General features: G+C 45.9%; 1 protein-coding gene across 6 annotated transcripts; it reads right to left on the bottom strand.

Moving 5' to 3' along the window:
* Window positions 1-11: 11 nt before the first annotated feature.
* On the bottom strand, window positions 12-24,371 carry CDC25A (cell division cycle 25A). Of its 6 annotated transcripts, none has more exons than XM_025988910.2 (15): window positions 24,039-24,371; window positions 22,584-22,657; window positions 21,369-21,411; window positions 20,838-20,874; window positions 20,249-20,350; window positions 18,151-18,270; window positions 15,323-15,457; window positions 14,656-14,730; window positions 10,949-11,122; window positions 7,335-7,433; window positions 6,113-6,175; window positions 5,919-6,017; window positions 4,466-4,596; window positions 2,184-2,295; window positions 12-1,957 (listed from the first exon to the last, which is right to left on the bottom strand). In XM_025988910.2, the coding sequence occupies exons 1-15, from the start codon at window positions 24,206-24,208 to the stop codon at window positions 1,817-1,819; spliced, it is 1,575 nt and encodes a 524-aa protein (XP_025844695.1). In that variant the 5' UTR covers window positions 24,209-24,371; the 3' UTR covers window positions 12-1,816. The 6 variants fall into 6 exon arrangements, with proteins under 6 accessions (XP_025844695.1, XP_025844701.1, XP_072577111.1 ...); XM_025988916.2 differs by having other exon boundaries at window positions 20,249-20,347; window positions 24,039-24,281; XM_072721010.1 differs by having other exon boundaries at window positions 20,249-20,278; window positions 24,039-24,281.
* Between the last annotated feature and the right edge of the window lie 2,729 nt (window positions 24,372-27,100).

Raw genomic sequence — 27,100 nt, 5'->3', positions numbered from 1 at the left:
GGCAGAGAACATGGGTTCAGGACTGTTTTTATTTTCAGAGCCTGCAACAGTTGGTCGGCCATGCTGGGTAAGCTGGTCCAATCTGAAGGCCATCCCACCTCCCTTCCCAGGCATTCAACCAACAGAATCCCTACAAACAAGATTAGAGACCAACTGAGATGTGTCTCAATGTGTGGTGAGAGGAGGGGGAGAGGCCTTCCTTTCTTCCCGTTCCCCTCCTCCCCACTTACTTTTTCTAACAAGATTGTTTTATAGCCAAATGCAACTCAAACCCATAACAGCAACAAGCCATCTCCTATACCACTGCTTCCCTCCCTACCCCCCAAAGGGGGAAGCAAAGTAAGCAGGGAGACTGGCTCTTGTGTTTAAGACAAAGCTGGCTACACCCCAATGGAGCAAAGATGGTGAAGAAGCTGGTGCCTATTGGTGGGGATAAGCAGAGACCAGTAGGCCTGTCCAGAATCAACCAAGTCAACCCCAGCTCCTTGGATAGGAGTTGTTCCTCTGAGACCCCCATTTCCAAGGGGTTAGATGAGGGGGCAACTAGTGATGATTCATCACTTCCTGTCCCTCAAATTCAAACATGATAAACCTAAAGTTTTACCTTCAAAATCCACCACGCTGCCTCCTGAGAAACACATTTAATACAGTCATCTATCTGTATGCCAGCACCCACAGCCCTCTCCTAAAGCCCAGGGCTTCCAGCCCCTATTTTCACTCTTGGGTGGCCCAGCCAACACTGATTTGATACTCCTTGACTCATAAAATGCCTATTTTTAGAAAATTAAAAGCTATTCAAGAGTATCAGAGTAATAGAAGACACTCGGTGTATGCTCCCCTCCCCCATCCCACAGAGCCCCCCCTGCCTTGGTCCCCGCCTACTCTAGGACACCTACACTACCACATTTCAACACTGGCCTGGGGGTGGTCCAATGGAAGCTGTCTGAAGTGCTTTCCTGACTGTGACTCCTATACCAGCCAACATCACAAGGAGCCGGGGTGAGGAAGAACAGGGTCACTCCCCCACAGATCTCAGTGGCCTTCGAGGTAGGTCTGGGAGGTTTAGCTTATGTCCTGTAGCCAAGTCGGAGTCCTGTGCCTGCTCCTACCAGTACCTCAGTCCTTGGCTTTAAATAGCAGCAGCCCCAGTACCACAGTGCCCCCTGGGGGTGACAGAGCTGGTTCTGTCTCTCAACACAAGTTTGCCTCTTCTCCCCCATTTTTTTTTTTTTTAAAGCAGAGGTAGTCCCTGGGATGATAAAACCCTACCCAGAATGGCAGTATTATGACTTAAAGAAGCAGTTAAATAAGTCTCCAGGAGTTAAAAAAAAAAAAAAATTAAAGTGATTGATGAAGTTGAATAAATTAAAGATATGGGTTATCCCACAAAGACCATTCCCTTCCCAGGCTGTCTTTGGTATTTGGCCAGCAGCATCTCTGCTCGTGGACTTCTCTCCCCGCCCCCGCCCCACACCCCATAGAACAGCACCTAGGAAGGCCCCAGGTGGCCTGTCCGACAGTGGTGGTGTTGAGAAGTCAGAACTTCTTGAAGTAGTACCCAGAACCGTACTGTGGCAGGCGACAGCCCTGGCAGACAGTCCCGAGGCAGAAGGAGAAGGTCTTACAGAGACAGAAGAGGCGTGGCCGGCAGGATGTTCCAGCCCCGCAAGTGCAGCAGTAGGCGCACAAGCCCCGGGTCCTCTCTCCACATGTCATGCCCGTGGCTGGTCCCTTTGCTCAGGTTTCTCTGCAGCCAAGAGGGAAGGGGGGAGGCACAGAGGGCAGCTCAGGCTGCTGCTGTCTGGCATGGCCGCCCTCACAGCTTCTTCAGACGGCTATACATCTCCCTTTTGCTCTTTTCCCCTGCCCAGGTCCGGCTCTTGGTGCGGAACTTCTTCAGGTCTTCTTTGAAGTCCTCATGGTGCATGGGCCGGTAGCTGGGAGGCTCGCAGTGAGACTGCAGACGACAGAGGACGAGATGAGGGGCCCATGCCTCACACTCCTAAGCCGGCTCTCCCCCCATCTGGGCTTGCAAGGCTGGGATGCGCAGCAGGGCCTAGGGCCCTTCTTTGTGTGAGGCAAATCCCCAGACCCCGAACAAGAGACAGCCACGACAAGCACACGGATCTGCCCATCCAGCCTGGGTGAGGGGTGCACTGTGCTCTCCAGAGACCTCGCCTCACCTGGCATTTCAGGAAGAATTCCTTGTACCCGCCCTTCAGGACATACAGCTCCGGGTAGTGGAGTTTGGGATACTCGTTACCAAGCCGATCTCTCTCTCTCACGTACCGGCACCTAGCAGCGAGGAGGCAGGACAGAGCAAGGTTAGCTCTCCTAACTTGGGGCAACCCGAACCAACGGCACGGTGAGCACAGCAGTCCCGAGCGAATACTCCTGACACACAACTTCTCACTTTCTCAGTCATTCTTAGAAACCAGCATTGAGCTGTGGGTCCCAGGCCACATGTGGTCTTTAGGAAGAGTTCATAGGGAGATGGATGGTCTCTCCCAAGCTGTCCTTCCTCCAGGCTCAATGGCCCTACTGTCTGGCCCCTGCCCACGGTCCTCTATGCTACCACCCACACCTCATGTGGAGTGATGGCTCCCCATTGCAATCTCCGCTCACCACACCCTCCAGCTCCTCACCACTAGGGTCCCTCCCTCACTTCCTAACTAAGCCAGCTGCTTTCTTCCTGTGGCTTTTAAATAGGCAGAGCTTGGGATGCCTGGGTGGCTCAGTGGTTGAGTGTCTGCCTTTGGCTCAGGGCATGATCCCAAGGTCCTGGGATGAAGTCCCTCAGTGGGCTCCTAATAGGGAGCCTGCTTCTGCCTCTGCCTTTCTTTGTGTGTCTCTCATGAATAAATCAAAAATTTAAATAAATAAATAAACAAACAAGCCAGCCAGCCAGCAGCCGAGCTTGCTCCTGCCTCAAGGCACCTACTTGTACCCCTGCATGGAATACTAAATACTCTCACTAATACCCTCACCTGGTATGGCTTCTTACCTACCAACCCTTGGTACAAAAGCCAAAGTCCTTACAGTGGCCCCCATCTGGGTACCCTGCCCCTGCCTCCTCCCCCATCACCCTTTACTCCAGCCACTCTGGCCCCCTTGCTGCTCCTCCAAACTTCCTGGGAGCACCCACCTCTCATCTTATTTGTCTCTGAAACAGAGTAGTTAACATATTATTTATTAACACAGAGTAGTTCTAACTCTAACACAGAGTAGTTAACATATTATTTATTATATTTGTCTGCTCCTGCCCAGTCTGAAATGCAAGCTCCGTGAAGGCGGGGCTTTTTGTTCTCCTACATTTTGCTGTTCTCCACAGTAATCAGAACACTATTTCGCATGTGAGAGGCAACGGGAAGTACCTGTAGAGTGAGTGAACGTTAGTCCTCACCCAAATCCTACCCCTTCATGTGATCACAGTTTTGTGCTTAATGCAGGACAAGTCCTTGTCCTCAGGAGGTTGGTGGGGAGACAAGTTCCTGTTGTAGTTGTGTGTGTAATTCTATGTGTGCTAATGCAGCAAAACAGAAGCTGCTGATGAAGTCAGGTGAAGCACACGCGGGCAAGTGGCCTTTTTATTTTCTTAAAGAAAAAAAAGATTATATTTGAGGGACGCCTGGGTAGCTCAGTGGTTGAGCATTTGCCTTCAGCTCAGGGCGTGATCCCGGAGTCCCCAGATCGAGTCCCACATCGGGCTTCCTGCAGGGAGCCTGTTTCTCTCGCTGTCTCTCATGAATAAATAAATAAAATTAAAAAAAAAATAAATAAAAACATTATGTTTGAGCAAGAGCATGTGTGAGCAGGGAGAAGGGGGCAGCCGAGGGAGGGAAATAATCTCAGGCAGACTCCCCGCTGAGCATGGAGCCCACATAGGGTTTCATCTCACAACTTTAGCATAGAGTCTGACACTTAACAGACTGAGCCACCCAGGCGCCCCCGTGTGGCCTGACTTTAGAACTGGTTCAACATGAAAAGTCTGCACAAGGATCCAGGCTTAGGGGGCCTATGAAAAGTCTACTTTGTCCTACCCCAATCAAGGCTGCATTCCACCCAGCCTCAGCCCTCACCCCCGTCTCCAGCTGGCCCTCTGTACTCCCAGCACCTACCATACTAGCCAGAGACAGGGCTGGGCTGGAGAAGGCCTAAAGCCCTTGGCCACAGAAACTGATAGGTCAAGCCTATAAAAAGCCATACTCAAGGAAGCTGTTCATCAAATCGACTGCTTAATAGATAAGGATTTGGGCACACATCTGCTACACATGAATTTGAAATTTCACAAAAGTGAACATTTACAAGTCATGTGCGCAGGCTAAGGCATGGAAATGATTCAGGATGTGGGAGAGGGTGCTTGCTCAGTATGCTGAAGTACGCCCTGAGGGTGAGCCATCCATTGCCACATCCCACCAGTCTCCGCAGGCCTGAGCCGCAGAGCCCAGTTTCATGCAGTACTCACATGCGAGGGCCTCGCTCAGAAGAGAACTCGCAGTGGAACACGACAATGACGCGCTTGCCATCAGAAGGTACAATGGGCTTCTTTAGTAAGAAGTCCTCAACCTCCTCTTCCATGTGCAAGTTCACTGCACCCTGTGAAGGCACCAGAGACTCTTGGAACCTGGGCATAACATACTTGCCAATGATTCTTCTGTGAGAGTCACCTGTAATTGGGCACCTCATATTCTGTTATGACTATGGCAGACAGGAGTGGTATTTATGAATTCGGAACTTTTGAAAGCTACTAAGACACTGGCAAATACTAATGTTGTATTTATTTAATGTACCCTTTAATTGTATTTCAACCCTATTTTATTGGTTAAAAGATGAAGTTGGCACAACCAATTACTTCTTTCCTGGGAAAGCATGACCCAATGCCTGCCCTCCACCCTGCAGCTTAATTCAACTACAGACTTAGAGGCACCACTAAGTATAGCATAGATTAGGACATGTCACCAGACTGGCTTCTGGTCAGAAGCCTTGGGGTGCCCAGGCCTGGCTTAGAAATCAGTGGGCACCACCTAAAAATGCCCTTGATGGTGATGGTGTGAGGCAAAGGACAGGCAGCATTTGCTGTACAATGTGGTGAAGAGCAGTGTAGGGCAGGGAACGTTCTTCAGTGCACTAGGAATCAAATTGTCTTTTAAAAAATCTCATAACCAGGGCAGCCCTGGTGGCTCAGCGGTTTAGCAACGCCTTCAGCCCAAGGCGTGATCCTGGAGACCCGGGATCGAGTCCCATGTTGGGCTCCCTGCATGGAGCCCGCTTCTCCCTCTGTCTGTGTTTGTGTCTCTGCCTCTCTCCCTCCCTCTGTGTGTGTGTCTGTCATGAATAAATAAAATCTTAAAAAAATATATTATGTGTGAAATTAATATTAATATTAAAAAATTAAAATCTCAAAACCAGCACATGAGCTATTAAGTAGCCAGATGTTACCACCTCTCTCCTTTATTTTACGTTTTAATTTTATTTTATTTAAAGATTTTATTTATTTATTCGTGAGAAACACAGATAGAGAGAGCCAGAGACACAGGCAGAGAAAGAAGCAGGCTGCATGCAAGGAATCTGATCTGGGACTCAATCCTGGGACTCCAGGATCACACCCTGGGCCGAAGGCAGATGCCCAAACGCTGAGCCACCCAGGTGTCCCTTATTTTCATTTTTTAAAATAGGCTTCACACCCAGTGTAGAGCCCAGTGCAGGGCTTGAACTCACAACCCTGAGATCAAGACCTGAACTGAAGATCAAGAGTCGGACGCTTAACCATCTAAGTCACCCAGGCACCCTGACCATCCCACACCCTTTTAAAAATCACAGATTCTGGGACACCTGATCCCGGGATAGAGTCCCACATTGGACTCCCTGTATGGATAAATAAGTAAAATCTTAAAAATAATAAATAAAAGAACCCATACCTTGATGTGGCCTCCCTCATATTCATACGGGTACCGGCAGTCAATGATAACAAATTCTTTAATGAGGTTGGCAAACTTGCCGTTTAAAACAGATGCCATCTGTGGAGACAAAACCCAGGAGAATCAACTTTGGTTGTCAGGAACAACTAGATCCAAATACCTCATGGATGACAGGATCCAAAAAGAGGACTTACAATTTCTGGAGAGATGTATTTTAAATCCTGATGCTTCCCAGCAACTGTATGAAAGAGATAACCCTTAAAAAAAAAAAAAAAAAAAATTTTTTTTTTTTTTTAAGCAAATCTCAAGGCTGATAAATATAACAATTATAAGCACACCAGCAATTACTCATTAAGGCAACTGGCTGAATCAAGAGCTCACCCATCCCCATGGCCATTGGCAAGGTCATTATGACAAATATAACCAGTTTCAATTCAAGTGGAAGGTTCCACCAATGGAGACACACCCAGTCTTTGCTCCTTCTTCCATTCAGATGGAGTTGTTGCCTATTTTTAATCCCCTTATGTGTCCCTTTTTCTTCAAAACTCACCTGGCTGAAATATGAAATATGGTCCAGACCCATACCTTCCACAATCTTCTAGGTGAGACAACTCCCTTTTATTTCTTCCAGGCTGCTCACACTGCCCTCAAAAAACTTCCATCTACTGTGTGGTCGACAGCATGACAGGTCTTACTGACCACAGGATAAGTTGTTTGAGAGAAGGAACTGGGACTTAATTTTGGAATCTTTGCTTAACATGTAATAGTAAGTGTTTCAACAAATGTTAGCTAAACCAATGATGCTCTGGTAGCCTTCACATGCATCCTATGTGTATAAACAAGCTGCTACTGATACATTCCCTGTCCCACCCTCATATTTCACCACAGCCCAAAGACAGCTAACTCTTCCACTCAGCAAATCCATACATATCAGGCCATCAGCAGATCTCCCTCTGCACTCCCCTGAGGGCCTTCTCCTTCAAAGGCTATATTTCTCTGGACAACAGAGAAATTAAATTCATCAACCTTGGATATTCTAAGATAACCTTTGGATATACAATTGTGTAGTAAGGCTACAGGTTTATTCTTATTTCTTTGTACTTTACTGCATTACTATTTTTATAATCAGAAACACAGTTTCCAAAGAGCCTGGCCTTTGTGTTGGAGCCAAGGTGGCTGGTGGGTGGCTTCCTACTTCCTCTGATTAGTACCAGTAAGGTCTATAGTCCCACAGAGACCAAGATATATCTGATCATGAGTCTGTTTCCTTATCTTCAAAAAGGTTAAATTGTGTCCCCTTAAGGGCATTGCCAAGAGCCACTGAGTGAGGGAGAAAGGCAGGGGAGCCTTCTAGGAAGCACCTAAAGCCCAAATCACCTAGTCAGAGCAGCTCTCTTTGCATCTACTTAGAATTACCTTGGAGAAGTCTCCTATAAGATCCCTTGGGTCATTATCCAAAATGTTCTCAATGGTCCCTTTCGGGGAAGATATCAGGGATAAAGACTGATGTAGAATCTGTAACAAATCAGAGGTAGAAAATGAGGCCAGGGTTCTGAATAGGACTTTTGAAAACATTCACCTAGAACATGTCACCAGGAGGAGAGTGACAGGGCAGCCCGGGTGGCTCAGTGGTTTAGCGCCTGCTTTCAGCCCAGGGCCTGATCCTGGAGACCCGGGATCGAGTCCCGCATCAGGCTTCCTGCATGGAGCCTGCTTCTCCCTTTGCCCGTGTCTCTGCCTCTCTCTGTGTCTCTCATGAATAAATAAAATCTTAAAAAGAGTGACATGTAAATGTCTATATTTAGCAAATAAAACATTTTCCTTATTTGATTGAAAAAGAGAATATGGGTCACTGGCTAGTTCTACTATTATTTTAGCATCTAACTGAAATGTTCTGAAACTAAATTTTCCTTCTTTTCTACCTTTTTTTTAAAAGGGAAATTAAGGGGCACCTGAGTTGGTTCAGTCAACTGGGAATCTGATTCTGGGGTCCTGAGATCAAGCCCTGTGTTGGCTTTCCTGCTCAGTGGGGAGCTTCTTCTTCCTTTCCCTTGCCAATGTATGTTTCCACTCACTCTGCTCTCTCTCGGGGGGTACAATGAGCATTCCTAAAGGATACCATGGTCTCTAAATACTATTTTCCACTAAAAGAAACCAGGACTTGGCACGGGTTTCTCAGCAGTTAAGTGCCTGCCTTTGGCGGAGTTCTGGGATCGAGTCCCACATGGGGCTCCCCACAGGGAACCTGCTTCTCCTTCTATGTCTCTGTCTCTCTCTTGAATATATAAATGAAATCTTAAGGGATCCTTGGGTGGCGCAGCGGTTTAGCGCCTGCCTTTGGCCCAGGACGCGATCCTGGAGACCCGGGATCGAATCCTACGTCGGGCTCCCAGTGCATGGAGCCTCCTTCTCCCTCTGCCTGTGTCTCTGCCTCTCTCTCTCTCTCTGTGTGACTATCATAAATAAATAAAAATTTAAAAAAATAAAAAAATAAATGAAATCTTAAAAAGAAAAAAAAAGAAAAAAGAAACTAGGGCTTGAGGGTGTCTGGCTGGCTCAGTTGGTAGAGCATGCCAACTTTTGGTCTCGTTTTATTTTTTTTTTTTTTTGAAAGATTTTATTTATTCATGAGAGACACTCCCACACAGAGAGAAGCAGAGACACAGAGGGAGAAGCAGGTTTCATGCAGGGAGCCTGATGCGGGACTTGCCAGAGTGAGAAGATAAACAATCTTTAGTCCCAGGTTGGGCTCCTTGCATGGAGCCTGCTTCTCCCTCTGCCTGTGTCTCTGCCTCTATCTCTCTGTATGTCTCATGAATAAATAAATAAAATCTTAAAAAATAAAATAAAATAAAAAAAATCCTCTCTGAACGTATACAGTACTTCCACAAATAAGAGATAACCCAATAGAAAAATGGGCATTCACTTGGACTAGCAATACAGAGAGGGAAAATCCAGGACCAAAAAAAATGACTATCAGGGATATAAAAACTAAAACCGCAGACACTGTACACTCACCAGAATGGACACATACAACAGATGATTCTCACAAAAGTAATGCTGAACAAGAGAATCCAAACATAAAAGAAATACATACAGTAGGACTTCAAGTTTATAAGATTTGAATACAGGCAAAGCTCAGCTATAGCAACAGAGTTCAGATCAGTGTCACTGAGGGAGAGAGCGCAGGAGGGGCTCTGGGCTGCTGCTAATGTTCTTTCTTGGTCATGGTTAGCATTTACGGAGATATGTTTATTTTAAAGAGAGGGAGCATGCATTTTGCCTTTCCCACAGGTGACCAAAGAGTTTGATGCACGGAAGTTTCTCTTTGAGGAACATTCTGCCAATAAATGAAGAAAGAATGACAGAACTTTCTAAAAAAAACTATTAAAAAAAAAAATGACAGAACTACAGGATCACTTTTTTGAAACCTTGGTTAAATGAAATCTAGGCAATCATCATCAATGACTTCCCAGCAATGTGTCTCCTGATTAAAGTAAACAAAATCACCCATGAGATATTCATGCCAAAGAAAAGGAATCTCAATCTCATCAAGTCTTCCTAGTGTTTAGAGGCTTATGGGCAATATAAAGGAAAGAAGACAATATTAGAAGATCCCAAAGGACTATGGGAACTTCTACAAGGCAAATGGCCTGAGTTCTTCAATCACTAAATTTCAAGAAGGAAACAAAAAGATGGGAGCACAGGAGCCCAAATAATAAGAGACCTAGTGACCAATTGCAATGCACAGACGTTATTTCAACCCAAATTTGAAATGCATTTAGGAGACTATTAGAAATGATACTGGGGCACCTGGGTGGCTTAGTCAGTTAGGTGTCTGACTTGATTTCAGCTCAAGTCATGATCTCAGAGCTGTGAGGTAAAACTGTGTCAGGCCTACTTAAGATTCTCTCTGTCCCTCCCACTGCCTCTCCTTCCATAAATGAATGAATGAATGAATATATAAATGGGGGAGGGGGTAAATATAGTAAATGTACATAGGTTTTGCCCTAGCAACCCCATTTATTCCCCCCAAAATAAGCATGCAAGGACAGTGAATATTGTAATTGTTTATAGCATTTGAAAACTAGAAACAGGGAGGGACGCCTGGGTGGCTCAGTGGTTGAACGTCTGCCTTTGGCTCAGGGTGTGGTCCCAGGATCGAGTCCCACATTGGGCTTCCTGCATGAAGCCTACTTCTTCCTCTGCCTGTGTCTCTGCCTCTCTCACTCTCTCATGAATAAATAAATAAAATACTAAAAAAAAAAAAACTAGGAACAATCTAAATTTTAATCAACAGGATCATAACAAGGATAACAAGATCATAACAACAGGAACATAACAAGGATCCTCATGCAGCTCTTTAAAAATTATAAAAATCTGTTCCCCCAAGCCAAAGCACTGGGAAAAAGGCAGCCTATCCAGACAGAAAAGTTTTAGGCAATACCACCACTGTAGCAAAACACTAAGGGAAAAAGGAAGGCCCTACAACACGCCTGGTCAGCAAGTGGGGAGCTTAGACTTCCAACCCTCGCCCAGCTATCATTAAGTGCTTAGTTTCCATTCCACTGGGATGGTGTCAGCAGAGGCCTAGTGCAGACCTTGAACTCTTTACTCCTACCCAGCAATAATGACCCCACCCATTGTGTCAAGGGAGGCTGTGCTGGGGAATGCTTACCATCCCTGCAGTATCAGAGGCCTAAAACAGAAAATTTACATAGCCCAGAGTCTTACAATACCCAAAACACACAGGATACAATTGAAAAATCACTTGTCATACCAAGAACCAGGAAAATCTCAACCTGAATAGGAAAAGACAATCAATAGAGGCCAACACCACAACACAGATGTTGGAATTATCTGATAAGGGTTTTAAAGCAGCCATCATAAAAATGCTTCAATAGCCAATTACGAACATATTTGAAACAAATGAAAAACAGTAAATCTTAGCAAAGAACAAAATGGAAATTTCAGAACTGAAAAAACACAGTATCATTCTTCTTGAGCACAAAGGTACCTGCAAAACTAACCTCTTGGGGTTTCTCTGGACTTGCTACCTCTTCGGGACTGGCCCCAGCCATGCTCTTTCTCCGCTTCGTATTTCCGGGTAGGTACTCCTCCTGAGATCGGTCTGGTCTTTTTAACACTGACCGGGCGATGGAGCTACATGTGGAAGAAGAGTCAAACAGCTTGCATCGATTGCCCTAAGAGGGGGGGAAAAAAAGAGACCCATCTTCCATTAAAGCCTGCTATCTTGAGGGGTGCCCAGGTGGCTCAGTCAGTTAGGCAGCTGACTCTTGATCTCTGCTCAGGTCATGGTGTCAGGGTCCTGGGATCAAACTCTGCATAGGGTCTGCACTCAGTGGGGAGGCTGCTTCAGGATTTTCTCTCCCTCTGTCCTTCCCCCTGGTTGTTTGAGCTCTCTCTAAATCAATCAATCTTAAAACAACAAATAAAAAACAAACAAAAAGGGCAGCCCCGGTGGCGCAGCGGTTTGGCGCCGCCTGCAGCTTGGGGTGTGATCCTGGAGACCCGGGATCAAGTCCCACATCGGGCTCCCTGCATGGAGCCTGCTTCTCCCTCTGCCTGTGTCTTTGCCTCTCTCTCATGAATAAATAAAATCTTAAAAAACAAAACAAAACAAAAAAAAAAACCCAAAAAAACCTGATAGGTATTTCCCAAGCTTCCTTACTCTATACATAATTTATGTCTTTCAAGAGACCTAGTAAGTTTAGTCAAAGCATTTGTACTGAGATAATCTATTTCCTCATGACTATGCACATTAATTTAATACTATAACTTGTTAAGTGGTCTCAGGAGGATAATTCATAGGCAGTGATAGTTTAAAAATGTAAGTATATCAGGGTGCCTGGATGGCTCAGTTGGTTTAAGCATCTGCCTTCGGCTCAGGTCATGATCACAGAGTCCTGGGATCAAGCACTGCATCAGGCTCCCTGCTCAGTGGGGAGCCTGCTTCTCCCTCTCCCCGCCTGGTTGTGCTCTCTCTAGCTAGCTCTTGTTTCTCCCAAATAAATAAATAAATAAATAAACAAAATCTAAAAAATATATATATACATATAATAATAAAATAAATAAAACCTAAAAAAAATTATCAATTTCTATGTATACCTAAGGATATGGGGCTCTGAATTTGTACTGTGACAGTATCTAATGTTCTCCAGGTATTTGCACAATGTGAGGCTGTATACCTCGCTTCCAGCTTTGTTTGAAAATATCTCTGATGGAAACAGAAGTCTATAGGCTATATACTGATAGAAAATCTCTGAGTTACTGTTCGGCAAGTGTGGTGCTAGATGATGAGATACAAACACAGGAGAATGTTTAAAAAAAAAAAAAAGGCAAATAGTCTTCAGACTAAAGGCTTCATATTTGAAGTCTTATTCCAACTACCCTAGATGTTAGAGCTAGAAACAAATGCGGTCCTTCCCCTAATCAACACTCCTTACAAAACAAAAAACAAAACACTCCTTACTTTACAAATTGGGAAACACGTAGACAGATAAAGTGTATCACTAATGGTCCCCATTTGTGGGTAGCTCAAGTGGGATCTAAAACCCAGATCCCTAAGTCTTGTCATTCCACTTGACCTTTGATTGTACTCACTTAAGGCGGCATAATTGAGGGCACACCTCTACCATCACAAATGCTTTGGAGAAGGCAGGAGACAGCAGGCTCTCTATCTACTAAATGCACACAAAGACACCCAACAAAATTAAGGACATATTTTAAGAGTGCCTCTCACACTGACAACTTTGGTGTCACTCTCATGACTTCTCCTTTACCACTATTAACCTAAATACCACCCATTCCTAATTTAGGATTCCTTCAATCTATTCCCTCCTCTCCCCATAATACAGAAAAAGTCTTTAGCACTTTGCCAAATAGTCATAATCAGCTCCTGAGTGGCCTGTTTGTAACTGACTCCTCCTCCTTTCCAGTTAACAGTCACACTCACTGAATCTTTGTGTCCCTGGGGAAATCCATCCAAACATTTTAGACTGGCAGACAAGTGACATCTGTCACAACCTTGCCCCTGCCCACCGCACATCCCATTCGCAGCTTCACAGGGCTACGTGCTATGTCCTGAGATGAACTGTTCTTTCATAAAATATATCCTGCTCCTCAACAAGTCCCCACATATCCTGAGACCCTGGGTAAACATGCCCTCTCTGAGGGATCGCCCCCCAACTTCAGCATATGGCTCTTTCCAGGATAATGGACATTACTGCTCTTAAGTGTCCACAAGGCCCATCCATTCAATGGGATACACATGGCCCCATGCATGCATTTAACAAGGCCACACATCCAGGGTAAGCTGCTGTCTGTTTCACCCTCTGGTGCTCCATAACTCCAGTACTACCCTGAGACCAAGACGTGGAAAAACAACCTACTCCTGGCTGTCTTACTGCTTGAAGTGTGAAGTTTTAATATGGGATCTGAATTAAACAAAGATGTAACTCAGGATGACAGTGGGACAAACCCTATCAACCTGGCTAGAGAAAGAAAAGTCTCTTTGTGAAAGCACAGACTAAAAGTTCATCTACTGACCCCTCAAACTCCTGGAGGAAGCAAATATTAACGGCCACAGCAAGCACCCTGACCCTTTTCAAACTCAGACCACCTCTTAGAGCAGGTCAACCTGTGGGAGCCTGAGGGGGGCTCTGCTCCAAAGGCGTGAGGTGGAACTTCACTAGCCACTTTCAGACTCTTTTCCAATGAAGTAGTCATCCAGGGATATGCTTATATCCATAATAGTTGTAACCAAATGCCTGGGTGAGTCAAAGGCAATTCTAACTTAAACTAGGCAAGAGAAACACAAGTATCTGTCCTAAATACGTGCTGTGAGTGAGTCTATACAGGAGAAATGGAAAAACATAAAAATTATCTAAAATTTCAATTATCTACAAGTAATACTCTCAGGAGCTTTAAGCTCCGAAATAATCCTAAACTCCATATGGAAGATACCTGAAATAAAACAGAACCTTTGAGCAGGAAACAGAGATAAAATGGTGTTCCAAATGTTTGGCAGACTTTGTGCAAATGTTGAAAGGCAAGGACAAAACAACCAAACAAGCCTAGGAAAGAGGAGAGCCAGAGACCCAGGGAGAGAAGACAGCCAGCTCCCCATCTTGCAAACAGGAGCTCTAAAGAGCTCAGAGTGCCCACGCAGGTGTGTTCCTCAATAGCTGCTGAGAGGGATGCTGTGTTCTGAGGCCAAGCAAGGCCCCATCCTGCGAACTCAAGCCAATCCCCAGACTAACCCATACCTCCACCTACAGCTTAGAACGCAAAGGTGTCATCAATCACTGCCACTTGTGAGGAATTCAATTTAGCAGATATTTTCCTGAGATCTTAAACTAGAAAGAAAGAGTTGTATCGATAGGACATTAATACACACACACAATATTAACTTGACCAAGAATGGCTGGGATAAACTAGGAATTATCAAAACAAGAACTATGTGTATATACATTAGCCAGACTTCCTCACATACCAATGAAGATAAAAGAAAACTTGAAGAGCCAGCGTGTTTTACAACACCAGAGAACACTTGACCAATCAAGTCAAAGGGAAACTCATAAGCCCAAAGACAGAATCTCAGATGAAACCCTGTGGTGATATGGACAGAAGGATTAGTTTTCCATTTAGTCTAGTCCACTCTGTCCCAGAGGCCTAATTACTCAAGGCTCCCTCCAGACACACCAGGACAACTTACAAGGTTTGTGGTTCTTCTCATGACAAGGGGAGCTGTCCAGAGGCTTGCCATGCATGACGGGGTCTCTTCATCATTCTAAAAGAGAAAAGCTATTTATTATAAAGAAAGATTCAGCAGTGGGACACCTGGGTGGCTCAGCAGATGAGCGTCTTGCCTTTGGCTCAGGGCATGATCCTGGAGTCCCGGGATGGAGCCTGCTTCTCCCTCTGAGAAGTATCAGACAGGCCTGGATATGAAACCTCTAATGTTCACTCCTCCTTCCCACTCCCCAGTATGTTAAGGTCAGAAGAGCATCACATTTCACAATTCAGACATCTGAATGTAGCTACAAGCATCCCTTCCACCCTGAGGGTACATGAGGAGGTAGCCTTTGGCCCTCCTGTGTTACGCCAGCTCATCCTACGTTTCTCTAGTTCCAGGTCTCTTGCACAGAATAGACTGTCAACTCTATCAGGGTAAGAAGGATCCTCTCAGGTCTTCTTTTGAAGATGGCATTAATCCCACCCCGAACTGGGAGCAGAGTCTCAATAAATTCTCACCAAATGAACAAAAATATCAGTCACCCCAAAGGCCTGGGGAATTATTGTTCTTTCTCACATGACTTCTCCAGGGTACTTAGTGGAATGAGTAAGAACATACATACACAACACACACACACACACAGCACCTTTAGATTCTCTCCATCAAGAAGGTCCATGAAGCCATCATCCTCATCAGACAAAGTGGCCGTCACAGGGGACTGGGGCATAAAAAGAGGAAGGAAATTCCCTGGCTCGCTGCCATCTCTTTCATTGGAGGAAAGCTGGAAGATAGAATTCACAGCTTGTTAATAATTGATCAGATTGGATTTCCTTGGATGGGTCACTAGATTTTATGAGGAAACATACTGCATTTATTAGAAGTAAAATTTTACTCAAAGAAAATGCAGCCTAAGGTGTTAAAGGATTTGATGTCTATACATGGTCCTGAGTAAAATCAGGCCTGGAAACCTTCACAAAAATCTCTTCTCAGAAGCAATTCACCTTACAGTGGGATCTGGGGAGAGCCTTTGACGAAGAGCAAAGTTTGCTGTATCAGAGGACTATAATTGGTGAACAGTGATCAACATGCAGGTTGTGATACAGTATGAAAATCAGCTGCAATAGGGAAGGGTGAGAAGATAATCTCTGCTCACAGAGCGTCCTGGAGAATGCTTATGTAACTTTAGCTCCTACGGAAGTAAAGGGTGGCCTCATTCTAGAGAGTCTATCCTGGTCCATTAGACTTGGAATTTAAATGACAGGTGCGGGCAGCCCCGGTGGTGCAGGGATTTGGCGCTGCCTGCAGCCCAGGGCATGATCCTGGAGACCCGGGATCGAGTCCCACGTCGGGCTCTCTGCATGGAGCCTGCTTCTCCCTCTGCCTGTGTCTCTGCCTCTCTCTCTCTCTGTGTGTATGTGTGTGTCGCTCATGAAGAAATAAATAAAATCTTTATAAATGAATGAATGAATGAATGAATGAATGAATGACAGGTGCTCAGTTTTTTAACTGAGGAATTACTGTGTGCTGGCCACTATGATATCATCTTAAGTGCTTAGTCCCAGGGGTGCCTGGGTGGCTCAGTGGTTGAGCATCTGCCTTTGGCTCGGGTCATGATCCCAGGGTTCTGGGATTGAGTCTTGCAGCAGACTCCCCGTGGGGAGACTGGTTCTCCCTCTGCCTATGTCTCTGCTTCTTTGTCTCGTGAATAAATAAATAAAATCTTTAAAACAAAACAAAACAAAACAAAAAAACCCTCACGATACATTCAGGGGTGCTAATCCTTTTCTATGTATTTAACAAATCAGGAAACCAAGAGGTTACCAAGATCACAAGGCTCATCTGTTTGACTCCAAAGCCCACGCCTCTCTCCCCACTACATTTTCTCCTAGGAGAACCATTTCTGGAATAAAAATAGGGGAATCTCAAAAAGCAACCCTATGTTGTTGTTTTGGGGGAAGCCCCATCATAAAACTAATATATATTTAATATAGGAAATTTAGAAAGATGGCTCATAAGTCTACCATCTAGACTTGAAACATTATTAATACAAACATTGCTGATAGTCCATTACATCTTTTCCAGGTGCTTCCCAAAACCAGGAAAAATGATCAGTTATCTTTTTCCACAGTAAGGAAGCAGTCTCAACCTAAGTCCTACAGAGAATCCTTCAGACCCAAATCTCTTTGTGACAGGATGGCATTAATCCTCAAGTTGCCCTCTGGTTTTTGGAGTCAGTTGCCCACCTACTGAGATATCTGCTCTGCAGCTGGCCTACTCTGGTTCAGGTACCAACTTGTTTCACTCACGGAAGCTCTAGGCTTCCTTTGATTCTCCACAAATGTACCTGAACGCACTCTGGGGATGGTGGCAAGTTTTAAACCAGCAAACCAAGGGGCGGGTGACTTTATTGTGGGACAACAATATCCTCTGAAGGCTCACACTGTATTACTATTATTTGTGACCGAGGTTCTGGTATCCCTAGTGCACATGTGATACAGCAAATGATGGACAAGTCACCTATAATTAGAGATGGCCAGGTGACCACAATAAAACCCAATGCAGCAGTCTTCAAGAGGCACACTAAAGATACTTAGTTTTGGATACCCAGTGCTTAAAGAATTACTGTGTACTCAGGAATCTGGAGATTTTGTTAAATCCTAGTGTTCTACCTACGTGTGTCCTTTTGGCAAATCAGCCCAACCTCCCTGACCAGACGTCCCCAATCTATAAAATGGGTTAACACCAGCTACTTCACAGGCCTATGAAGATTAAAGACAGGAACATATATAAAAGTGCCTTATGCAAATGCTAGACAGAGCCATGATACTGGGTGAACCTCAGACCACAAGCCAGACTGTATATTTTCACATGCAAGTCCCCAGGAAAACCTGGAAACCAAATGTGGCCGTTTTGTTCAAGTTGGGCCTCACTAGCCTTCGCTAGCAGATCATCAGGAGGCAGCTTTGGAAATGGTGATGCCTCTTTTTGGCAAAAAATAACCCTGGGATAGGTGGCCCCAAATACTGTCAAGTAGCCCAGAGGTAAGGATTCACTAGAATCCTTAACAGTTCTTAATAAGCCACTTTTGGAAGAAGCCAAGTACTGTCCCCGAACACCACCATGTTGGGAACCTCTTAGCACTCAGGAGGCGCTATGAAAGAGCAAGGTTCGAGACATATAATTCCACTGTACACACATTTAGAAGAAAGACTCAGGATGCCTGCAGATTATTTCCTCAGGATTGACAAAGTCAAATATTCCTTGCTCAAGTTCCATATTGCAAACATACCATCTCTCACTCTGCTTCTGTCTGCTTTCCAGGCACATCAAAACCACCAAAACATGTGACAATCTAATTTCAAAAGTCAAGGAAAAGACAACAAGAGCTACTAGAGTGTCTTTGAATCCAGGTGAAAGTGAGTGCTTTAATTCTGTTCCCACCAGGAACTCCCCCATGAAAGCCAGAGCACATACCATCCGAGCTGGGGCAGAGTTCTGCCTCTGTGTGAAGAGATCTTTACTCTCCTCAAGTCCATGAGAGTGCAGGCAGCCACGAGATGCTGGTCTTACTGGCTTCTTAAACTCAAAGGCTTCCTGCAAGATAGCAGTCAAGACATCTTCCACTGTCCATGAAAACCAGGGCCCTAACTGTAGCTTGGGTGAGAGTCAAGGGAGCAGGCACTGCTCACCTTTGTAACTGCCTCCAAACTAAGGGTTTACCGATTTCTGAGCTTCACTCAAACATTGGATCGGTGTCTACGATTTTCAAACATCCTGTCGACAGCTAACTCCTAAGGCAGCATGTTTTTCTCTCACCACAAAGACTATTTCCTGACAAAAACATAATTATCTTCCAAGTACACAAAGCAACAACTTCCTCAAAACCAAAGCAAAGTGCTTCAATATTATTGCCTGTGAATGGGACTCACAACTTTTCACACTCAATTTGTTTCAAGATTTTATATTTTCCACCTTCTTCCTAACCAACAGGAGGTAATTATTTTCCACTTATAGTGATTGTACTCCATACTAGAAGCAATGGGAAATTTAAAAAACTATTGTTTTACTCAACAACATGAATGAATCAATCTCACATGTTGAGTGAAAGCCAGAAGTGACAGAAGACATTCTGTACGATTGCATTTACTTTGAGTTTACTTTTTATTTTATTTATTTTTTTAAAAAAAGATTTTATTTATTTATTCATGAGAGACGAGAGAGAGAGAGAGAGAGAGAGAGGCAGAGACACAGGCAGAGGGAGAAGCAGGCTCCATGCAGGGAGCCCGACATGGGACTCGATCCCAGGGCCTCCAGGATTACACCCCAGGCGGAAGGCAGCACTAAACCACTGAGCCACCCAGGGTGCCCCTTACTTTGAGTTTAAAAGCACTTATAATCTCCCTACCCAAGATAGCCACTTCGCTTGTAAGTGCTCAGAGTGGTCACAGGCTAATCTCAGAGTATCTGCATGCCGACACAGCACTAAGTACTTCCTGTGCATTAACTCATATAACCATCAACTACAACCTGATCATCCCCATTTTACAGATGAGGAAATGATGCCTTGCAGGTTAAGTGAGGTGCCTAAGATCACAAGAGCTCTTTAACTACCACCTATGCTGTCCCCCTCTCCGGAACAAAGTTCCAAGCAGGCAACCCTGGGAAGAGCCAAGGGCAGGGGAAAAACCAGGCAGCAGTACAGCTTCAGTGTGTTCAGTAGAAAGCACTATATACACAGAGGCTGAGGCAGTGCTCTAAGCACTCAAGGCAGCACTCAACTCACTTTCATATTCTCCCTCTGAACACCTCACAAGTTGCTAAGGGAATCAATGGGAGAATTTATGGAGGCAGTAGGTTGTACACAAAGTCAGAAGATGATGATTATGAATTGTGGCATTTTAGCAGGCAATGGAATACAGGATGAAATCGACATAGGATATAGAGAGAATAAAGGCCAGAAAAAAGTTGAGCCAATTCACTGAACTGTTTTGGATGCCTACCCTGTGCAAGGCACCTGGCAGGTATGAGAGAAAAGCCAGGCCGGGGTGTTCTTTTGGATGGAGCATCACAAGCTCACCCTCTAAGCAACCAGTTCAGTTACTCTGCGATTCCCCGAGACCTGTTGGCCCTGTTCTTACAAATACTGCCAAGAAGCCTTTCCCTAAGCTTACAACTCACGCCAGGGTGAGCACAAACAAGCAGGGCCTCGAGCAGACCCTTCTGGATAAGGGCATTCATGGATATAATTACTCCTAAAGGTACCATCTGAGCAACTCCTCCTTGCCAGGAATCATTTTAAATGCTTCATATACATTATCTTATTTCATTCCACAATGCCCTAAAAGTTACTCCTACTTGTATTTTATAAGCAAAGAAATGAAGCCTAAAAAGAGGTAATGGGTCACACAGCTAGTAAGCAGGATTCAAATCTAGATTTCTCTGACTGCAACGACCATGCATGACTTTGGTGACGCTCTAGTCTGCCAGAAAGCAGCCCAGCCACACTCCTCTGTAAGCCACTGACACTTGTGACTTTACCTCCATCCTCTGTTAGTATATTGATGCCACTCACGTTTTCCTTGTTCTCATCCTGGTCCATCAGCTGAAAAACATCATGGTCAAGAGAATCAGAATGGCTCCTTTTCAGGGCTGGGCTACATCCCAAGAGCTTCTGCTGTCAAAATGGGGAAAAAAAAAAAAAAAGACATTGAAAAAAGGGTACAAAAAGCAATTCAATGAAACTCAGGTTCAAAAGAAAAACAAAAATGGCAGTGGTGGGAGGGTAGGGTTTAGCTCCTCATACACTGCAGGAGGGAACCAAGAAATGTGGCCAGGGTTCTACGCTGTCACAACATGGAACAGAAGATCCTGCTACATGGCTTTCCATCCAACCTCACAAGATAGGTCTATGGCCTTCTCAGCAGGGATTTAGGGTGCCAAGTCAATCCCCAGACATCATTTGCAAAAAAAAGAATGCTTCCTGTATCTAAAATGGTAGTCAGAACTGAAGGTGAGTTGCTTATGTGTTTTGAGTGCTACAAGACTAAAGAAAAGTAGTCTTTGCTGTCCAAGTGAAAGTCTACCTACTATCAAGGTCACCCTAACAGCTAAGGAGGTAGATAATACTAATTAACTCAAGATAAACAAGAGAATTAACTTACAGGCAGGAAACTTATTCTCCTCATGGGATTTTCAAGGCTGCAATGAGATCAGAAGATAAACAATGAGACTAAAACAAGAGAAATATTAGCAGATGCAGTGTCTAGCCTATAGTTTGGGGAGGGCACAAACATTCCCATTTTAGGCAAGATGCAAGTACAGGTTTCTGAGACTGTCCTGTTCTCACAAGCACCCCCAACATTACTGGGCTTCTGGGTAAAATGAGCAAGCCTGGTCTTCTTTTAAAATACACATTTCTCTTAAGGCTATGATGTCAGAGGGTAAAGTAAAAGTTTGGGTGAGATTCCAACAAGAGAACACCAAAAATTACAGCTACAATAAAGGACGGGAAGTCTTAACGACTACTAACACAAACTACTTTCGATAAAGGCACCAGACTTATTTATAGGATCCAGAAGTTTTACTAGGGTTAGCTAAATCCAGGGCTCTTGTCCAGAACACAAAGAATTTCAATAAAAAATTAAGAAAAGTCTTTTCTAAGCACAAATTTTAAAAAAGCAGTGAATACATACTTTTCTTTACTGTCCAAGGGCCCAGGAGAATCTAGACAGAAGCCTGTGGAAATAAAAAAAAAACCTCAGGAAATAATACACAAAACGCCACTTTGTCATTAAATAAACAAAAATACTATTAGTATTTTCTTTAAGCCATCAATCAACTCACACCTTGGACTTTTGCCAGAATTAAAGTGGTGTCTCTAATTGTCAAAAACTTCATATTTGCACAAGTCTCAACATTTTCATAGTATATCTTCTACCAATCCCCTTTACCTATTTGCAAATACCATCAAGGGAACAGGATGTGAGAATTAAACATAATCTTCTAATGAATGGTTGGTTATTCAAATAGAGATTACCCAGGTAATTTTCTGTGAGTTCTGACTATGGAAAGAATAGGTAACTGTTTTCTGGAATAGTTTTGACTTCAAATATTTTATCTTGTCAGATCATATGTGTAATTTGGGTTTTTTCTTTTTTTTAATTTGGGGGTTTTGAAAAATACATTTATCAGTCATGTGACAAACAAGCCAAGTATTCATGGCCTTTAACAAAATAACACCAAGTAAGGTGCTCATCTCACCAAAGGGAGCAAGGTGGAAGAGACACTGCTCTCAGTATGGCCCAGACCCACCAGTGTCTGCCTATTGCACACCTCTCCTCATGAGATCCACATAACTTTGCAGAAAGTCAAGTGTTAGTTCTGATATTCTCATTTGCCATGCTGCCACAAGAATCCTATCCCTAGTTCTTAAGAAGCTTCCATTTTAAGATCTTTGCTCTTGTAGTTCCCTAGCCTAAAGCATCTGTGCAAATATAAACCCTGCAGTAGCATGAAGTTGTGAATTAGAGTAAAATGCACGGGGCCCATCTCCTCCACGGCAGGCTCACTGAAACAATGTCATCACACTTTCAATAATTTGGCCCTGCATTTCAACCAATACACCTTTCTGGTCTTGGTGTTATGGTTCATTGCCCACCTACTCATCCTCAAGATCTAGCACACTCTACCTCCATGCAGACACTTGACGCTGGTTTCCTCCAGAAACTACCATAGGGCCTTATCTGGCCTATTTTAAGGGTATTGGTTACTGAATGCCATGACTCTGGTTTACTGTCTCAGGTAGTCACCAGACTAAGTTCCTAGGTGGGGCACACGATCACAGCACATTCCAAGTTTTGATCCTCACACAGTACACACATAATAAATGGTAGAGACTAAAGGAATACCTGAATCGGTTGACTCAGAAGAGCCCATTCTCTGCAGACTGCTGTTTCTCACCTCCAGCGCCTGTTCATATTCACTGAAAGCAAGAGAAAGAACTCTATGTATTATTTTTTTTTTATGATAGTCACACACAGAGAGAGAGAGAGAGAGAGAGGCAGAGACACAGGCAGAGGGAGAAGCAGGCTCCATGCACCGGGAGCCTGACGTGGGATTCGATCCCAGGTCTCCAGGATTGCGCCCTGGGCCAAAGGCAGGCGCCAAACCGCTGCGCCACCCAGAGATCCCTATGTATTTTTTAAAAAGATTTTATTTATTTATTTATGAGAGACAGGAAGAGAGAGGCAAAGACACAGGCAGAGGGAGAAGCAGGATCCCTGTGGGGAGGAGCCTGATGTGGATGGATCCGAGGACCCCAGGATTACAACCTGAGCCAAAGGCAGAGCGCCTCAAGCACTGAGCCATCCAGCTGCCCCTCTTTCTACTTCCAAAACATAACTGCAAGGTTACACATAGGAGACAGGCCACGAGGTTAGACAAGTATCCAGGCTGCTATCAATCATCTACTTCTGGGCCACAACACAGAACCCACTTTGCCACCCAAAACACTCAGCACTTGAATATAAAAGATGCATAAGTGGTGGGAAGGCATGGCCTGGGTTACACTGTAGGCAAGAGGACTATGATGCTGGAGTATTTTCTGAAGGGAGAGCATGTGTTCTAGCTGCTAGGATGAAAGATAAATTGGACAAGTTCCTGCTTTTCAGAGGTTAGAAATGTACAAGACATGTGCTTACAAAGAAAATGGGACATCCAAAATCGAAGGGAAAGCAACCCCACCAGAAACACCGTGATGCAAGTTTTGCTAGAAGGAAAAGTCCAGGGAGCTTCTGAGGATGGAGAGTTGAATAAAAAGCCTGGCCTTAGGAAAGGAGGGGTGGACATCAGGAATGTGCACGTGGTGAGGAACGAAGAGGATTTTGCACAAACGACAGGAAAGAAAATGCCATGTGTCTGTAGAAAAGGAACAAAGCTCGCAGGAAGCTAAGATCCTGCGAAGTGGTTCAGGAAAGGGTGGAAGTGAGGCGCCTGAAGGGTCTGCTTTGCCCTCTTGGGGGGAGATTACAAAGAACTTCCCTGGATTGGGACAGAAGGAGAGTACAAAGCAATCTGAAATGGGTAGCCTAAGTGGGGAACCCGGGCCGACCCCACCCCCTACCGGGCCGGGCTCGGGGCTGAGGGCGGCCCTGGAGGGTCCGAACGGCCTCTCCCGCCCAACATTCCGCCTGGGGGGGGAGGGTGCACATGGCGGGCCCCAGCTCAGCGGGGCGGCCCACGAGCGGCGGGCAGGTCTCGCCCGGCTCCGGACCCGTTTCCCAGCCAGATCCCCCCCGCCCGCCCCACCGAGAGCCATCTGGGAGCGCAGCGGCCTGTGGCACCGCTCGCCAGCCCCTCCTCACCTGCCTAGTCCCTGCAGCTGGTCCATGGTGACCGTCAGGTTGGTGACAGGCGACAGGCCCCCCGAGGCTGACGCGCCGAACAGCGCTTTCACGACGGGCTGCGGCGCGGGAGGCGGGCTGCAGGCGAAGAGCAGGCGGCGGCGGTGCGGGGGCTCTGGGCCCAGTTCCATGGCGGCACCCGGCCTCCCAGGGCTCCCGCTCCCTCTTCCTCCGCCTCCGCCGCGCCGCCCCGCCCCGCCGGCACCGGCCTCGGCCGCGCGCCCCGCCGCGGGCGCCCGCGGGTCAAACACAAACACGACCCCGCGGTTCAGGGATGCGGCTGCCGCGGGCAAGCGGCGCGGACGGGCGGGTGTCTAGACCCGGCAGGCGCCAGGCACATGCACGGGTGCTTCCCCCGCACCCCGCGAGGCCAGCGGGCGGGCGGGCGCCGGCAACCTGAGGATTAAATCCAAACAAACGCGTCGGGTCGGGAAGAGAAAGCGGCCAGGGCCGCAAGGCAACGGCCAGGGCTCACACTCTCTTCACTTTTCCCTCACCCCCTTGCCCGAACCCGGGGTCGCAGAGCACCAAGAGGACTCTCACCTCTCTTCCGGACTGTCGCTGCCGAGGCGGCCTTTCGCGGTAATAGCTGCTCACTAGGGACCGCCGCTGCCCCGCCCCCCTTTCCTAGTTGGCGCCAAACGGAATCCACCAATCAGTAAGCAACTTCGCCTCCTCGCTCCGGAAAGGCAGCTACGCTGGACCAATGAGAGGGGAAGAAGGAAGCAGCTCGCGGGGCTCTGAGGGGTCATCCGCTTTCTGAAAGGGGCGGGGCCGAGAGGAGGCCAGAGCAGATCCGAATGGATAGGGGCTCAGAGGTCAATGAAAACTCCCAGCAGAACCTGGGAGGCGAGGGTAGAGACCGAGACGCCTCTCTTGCCCCGTTGCATGCTGGGGAGCGTAGTTCCCAACCCGCACCGTGGCCCGGGAACCTCCTACCCGCGGAGGGGCCACGACTGCGTAGCCCCTTCCCTGAGGTCCACACGCGGAGGGGACGCGCAGGCTGGAGAGAGCTGTCCTGACCACTCGGGGTCCAGCCGTGGCTCGACCTATAACCGTGCGGTGCTGTAGGCCACTTCTCCCTTCCTCCCGGGCCTCCAGGCCCCAATTCTTGTAAGAAGAGTAGGAACCGAATGGCCCAACGACTGGGCTCTGTGACCTCTAGGCCCCAACAACAAAGCGCTTAAGGCTCCTGCAGTGCTAGCCACGGACACACAAGACTCGAGTCCTGCACTGCAGGCTGCTGGACTCCACATTCATTGCTCACTTCCGTTCTAAGCTCATACCATACTTTTTCAGAACCATTTCCTTCGTTTCTACCCTTACCCTATTGGGAGCTCCTAGACAGCAACAACATAAATACAATAAATACGTAATACGTAAATACATCATACATATAGTATTTATGTGACAGACACTGTTCCAAGTGCTTTATATGTATTAATTCATTTAATCCTTACAACCCTGAGAGGGAGAAATTATTCCCATTTTATAGGTGACCATATATATATATATATATTTCTTTTTAAGATTTTTATTTTTATTTATTTGACAAAAAGAGAGAGAGCAAGAGAGAGAGAGAAGCAAGGCTCCCGGCAGAGCCAGAGCCTGATGCGGATCTCCATCCCTGTACCTGGGTCCCACCAGAGCAACCAGAGCAGAAGGCAGACACTTAACCGACTAAGCCACTCAGGCGCCCCTGTGGGTGGCCATATTTATTTTTGTAACTCCTGCATCAGTGACAGATCCTAGATTGAATGGTTTTATAAAAGTGATGGAGCTGCAAGAGCACTTGTCTGTAGACAGCATGCATAGAGCACACGTTCTGCTTATCTGCTTATTTAAATTGTATATTTTGGGTGGTGATTATGACCATTACCTCTGGTTAGGGCCAACCATTAAATTCATTAAACTAAGGGTTCTTTTTTAAGATTGTATTTATTTGAAGAAAATTTTTTTTATTTATTTGAGAGAGAGAGCAAGAGAGTGGATGAGTGGGGGGAAGAGAAGTGAAAGAGGGAGAAGACTCCCCTCTGAGCAGGGAGCTAGTTGTGGGGGCATGATCTCAGGACCCTGAGAATATGACCTGAGTCAGAGGCAGTCACTGAACTAACTGAGCCACCTAGGTGCCCCAAATTGTTTCTTTGAAAAACTTTGGCTGAGAGGCCTGGGTGGCTCAGTGGTTGAGCATCTGCCTTTGACTCAGGGAGTGATCCTGGGGTACTGGGACCCAGTCCCACATCAGGCTTCCCACGGGGGAGCCTGCTTCTCCTTCTGCCTCTCTTTCTCTGACTCTCATGAATAAATAGATTACTTATGAGAGACAGAGAGAGAGAGAGCGAGCGAGAGAGGCAGAGACATAGGCAGAGGGAGAAGCAGGCTCCATGCAGGGAGCCTGAAGAGAGACTCAATGCGGGGACTCCGGAATCACGCCCCAAGCCGAAGACAAATGCCCAACTGGGGATCCCTGGGTGGCGCAGCAGTTTGGCGCCCGCCTTTGGCCCAGGGCGCGATCCTGGAGACCCGGGATCGAATCCCACGTTCAGGCTCCCGGTGCATGGAGCCTGCTTCTCCCTCTGCCTGTGTCTCTGCCTCTCTCTGTGTGTGTGTGTGACTATCATAAATAAATAAAAAATTAAAAACAAAACAAAACAAAAAAAAAAAACTGCTGAGCCACCCAAGCGTCCCAATAAGTAAAATCTTTAAAAAAGACAAGAAAAGCTTTTGCTTTTATAGATTTGTGTTACGCAAATAATACAAATAATTATAAGCTTAAAAAATACAGATCAGTACAATTTAAAAAAAATCATCTGTGGGGCCCCTTCAGGGTCTGCCTTCAGCTGGGGTCATGGTCTCAGGATTCTGGGATCCCCCTCCCTGCTCAGTCGGGAGTCTCCTTCTGCTCCTCCCCCCACTCTCCTGCTCAAGCTCACACACTCTCTCTCAAATAAATTAAAACTCTTAAAAAATCATAATTTTACCATCTTCAAAGACACAAATGTCAACATCTTAAACTTTTTGCA

This window comes from Vulpes vulpes, chromosome 9, assembly GCF_048418805.1.
Source record: "Vulpes vulpes isolate BD-2025 chromosome 9, VulVul3, whole genome shotgun sequence".
NCBI lineage: Eukaryota > Metazoa > Chordata > Mammalia > Carnivora > Canidae > Vulpes > Vulpes vulpes.
Note: the sequence above shows the minus strand (reverse complement) of the source record. Positions and strands in the feature narration are given on the sequence as shown.

Coding starts and splice junctions, on each gene's coding strand:
- CDC25A (XM_025988910.2), bottom strand. CDS start 24,208: ATGGAACTGGGCCCAGAGCCCCCGCACCGCCGCCGCCTGCTCTTCGCC. Junction 11,123..14,655: donor TGAGAAGAACCACAAACCTT/GTAAGTTGTCCT, acceptor CCCCCCTCTTAG/GGCAATCGATGCAAGCTGTT. Junction 4,597..5,918: donor ATGAGGGAGGCCACATCAAG/GTATGGGTTCTT, acceptor GTGCCTTCACAG/GGTGCAGTGAACTTGCACAT.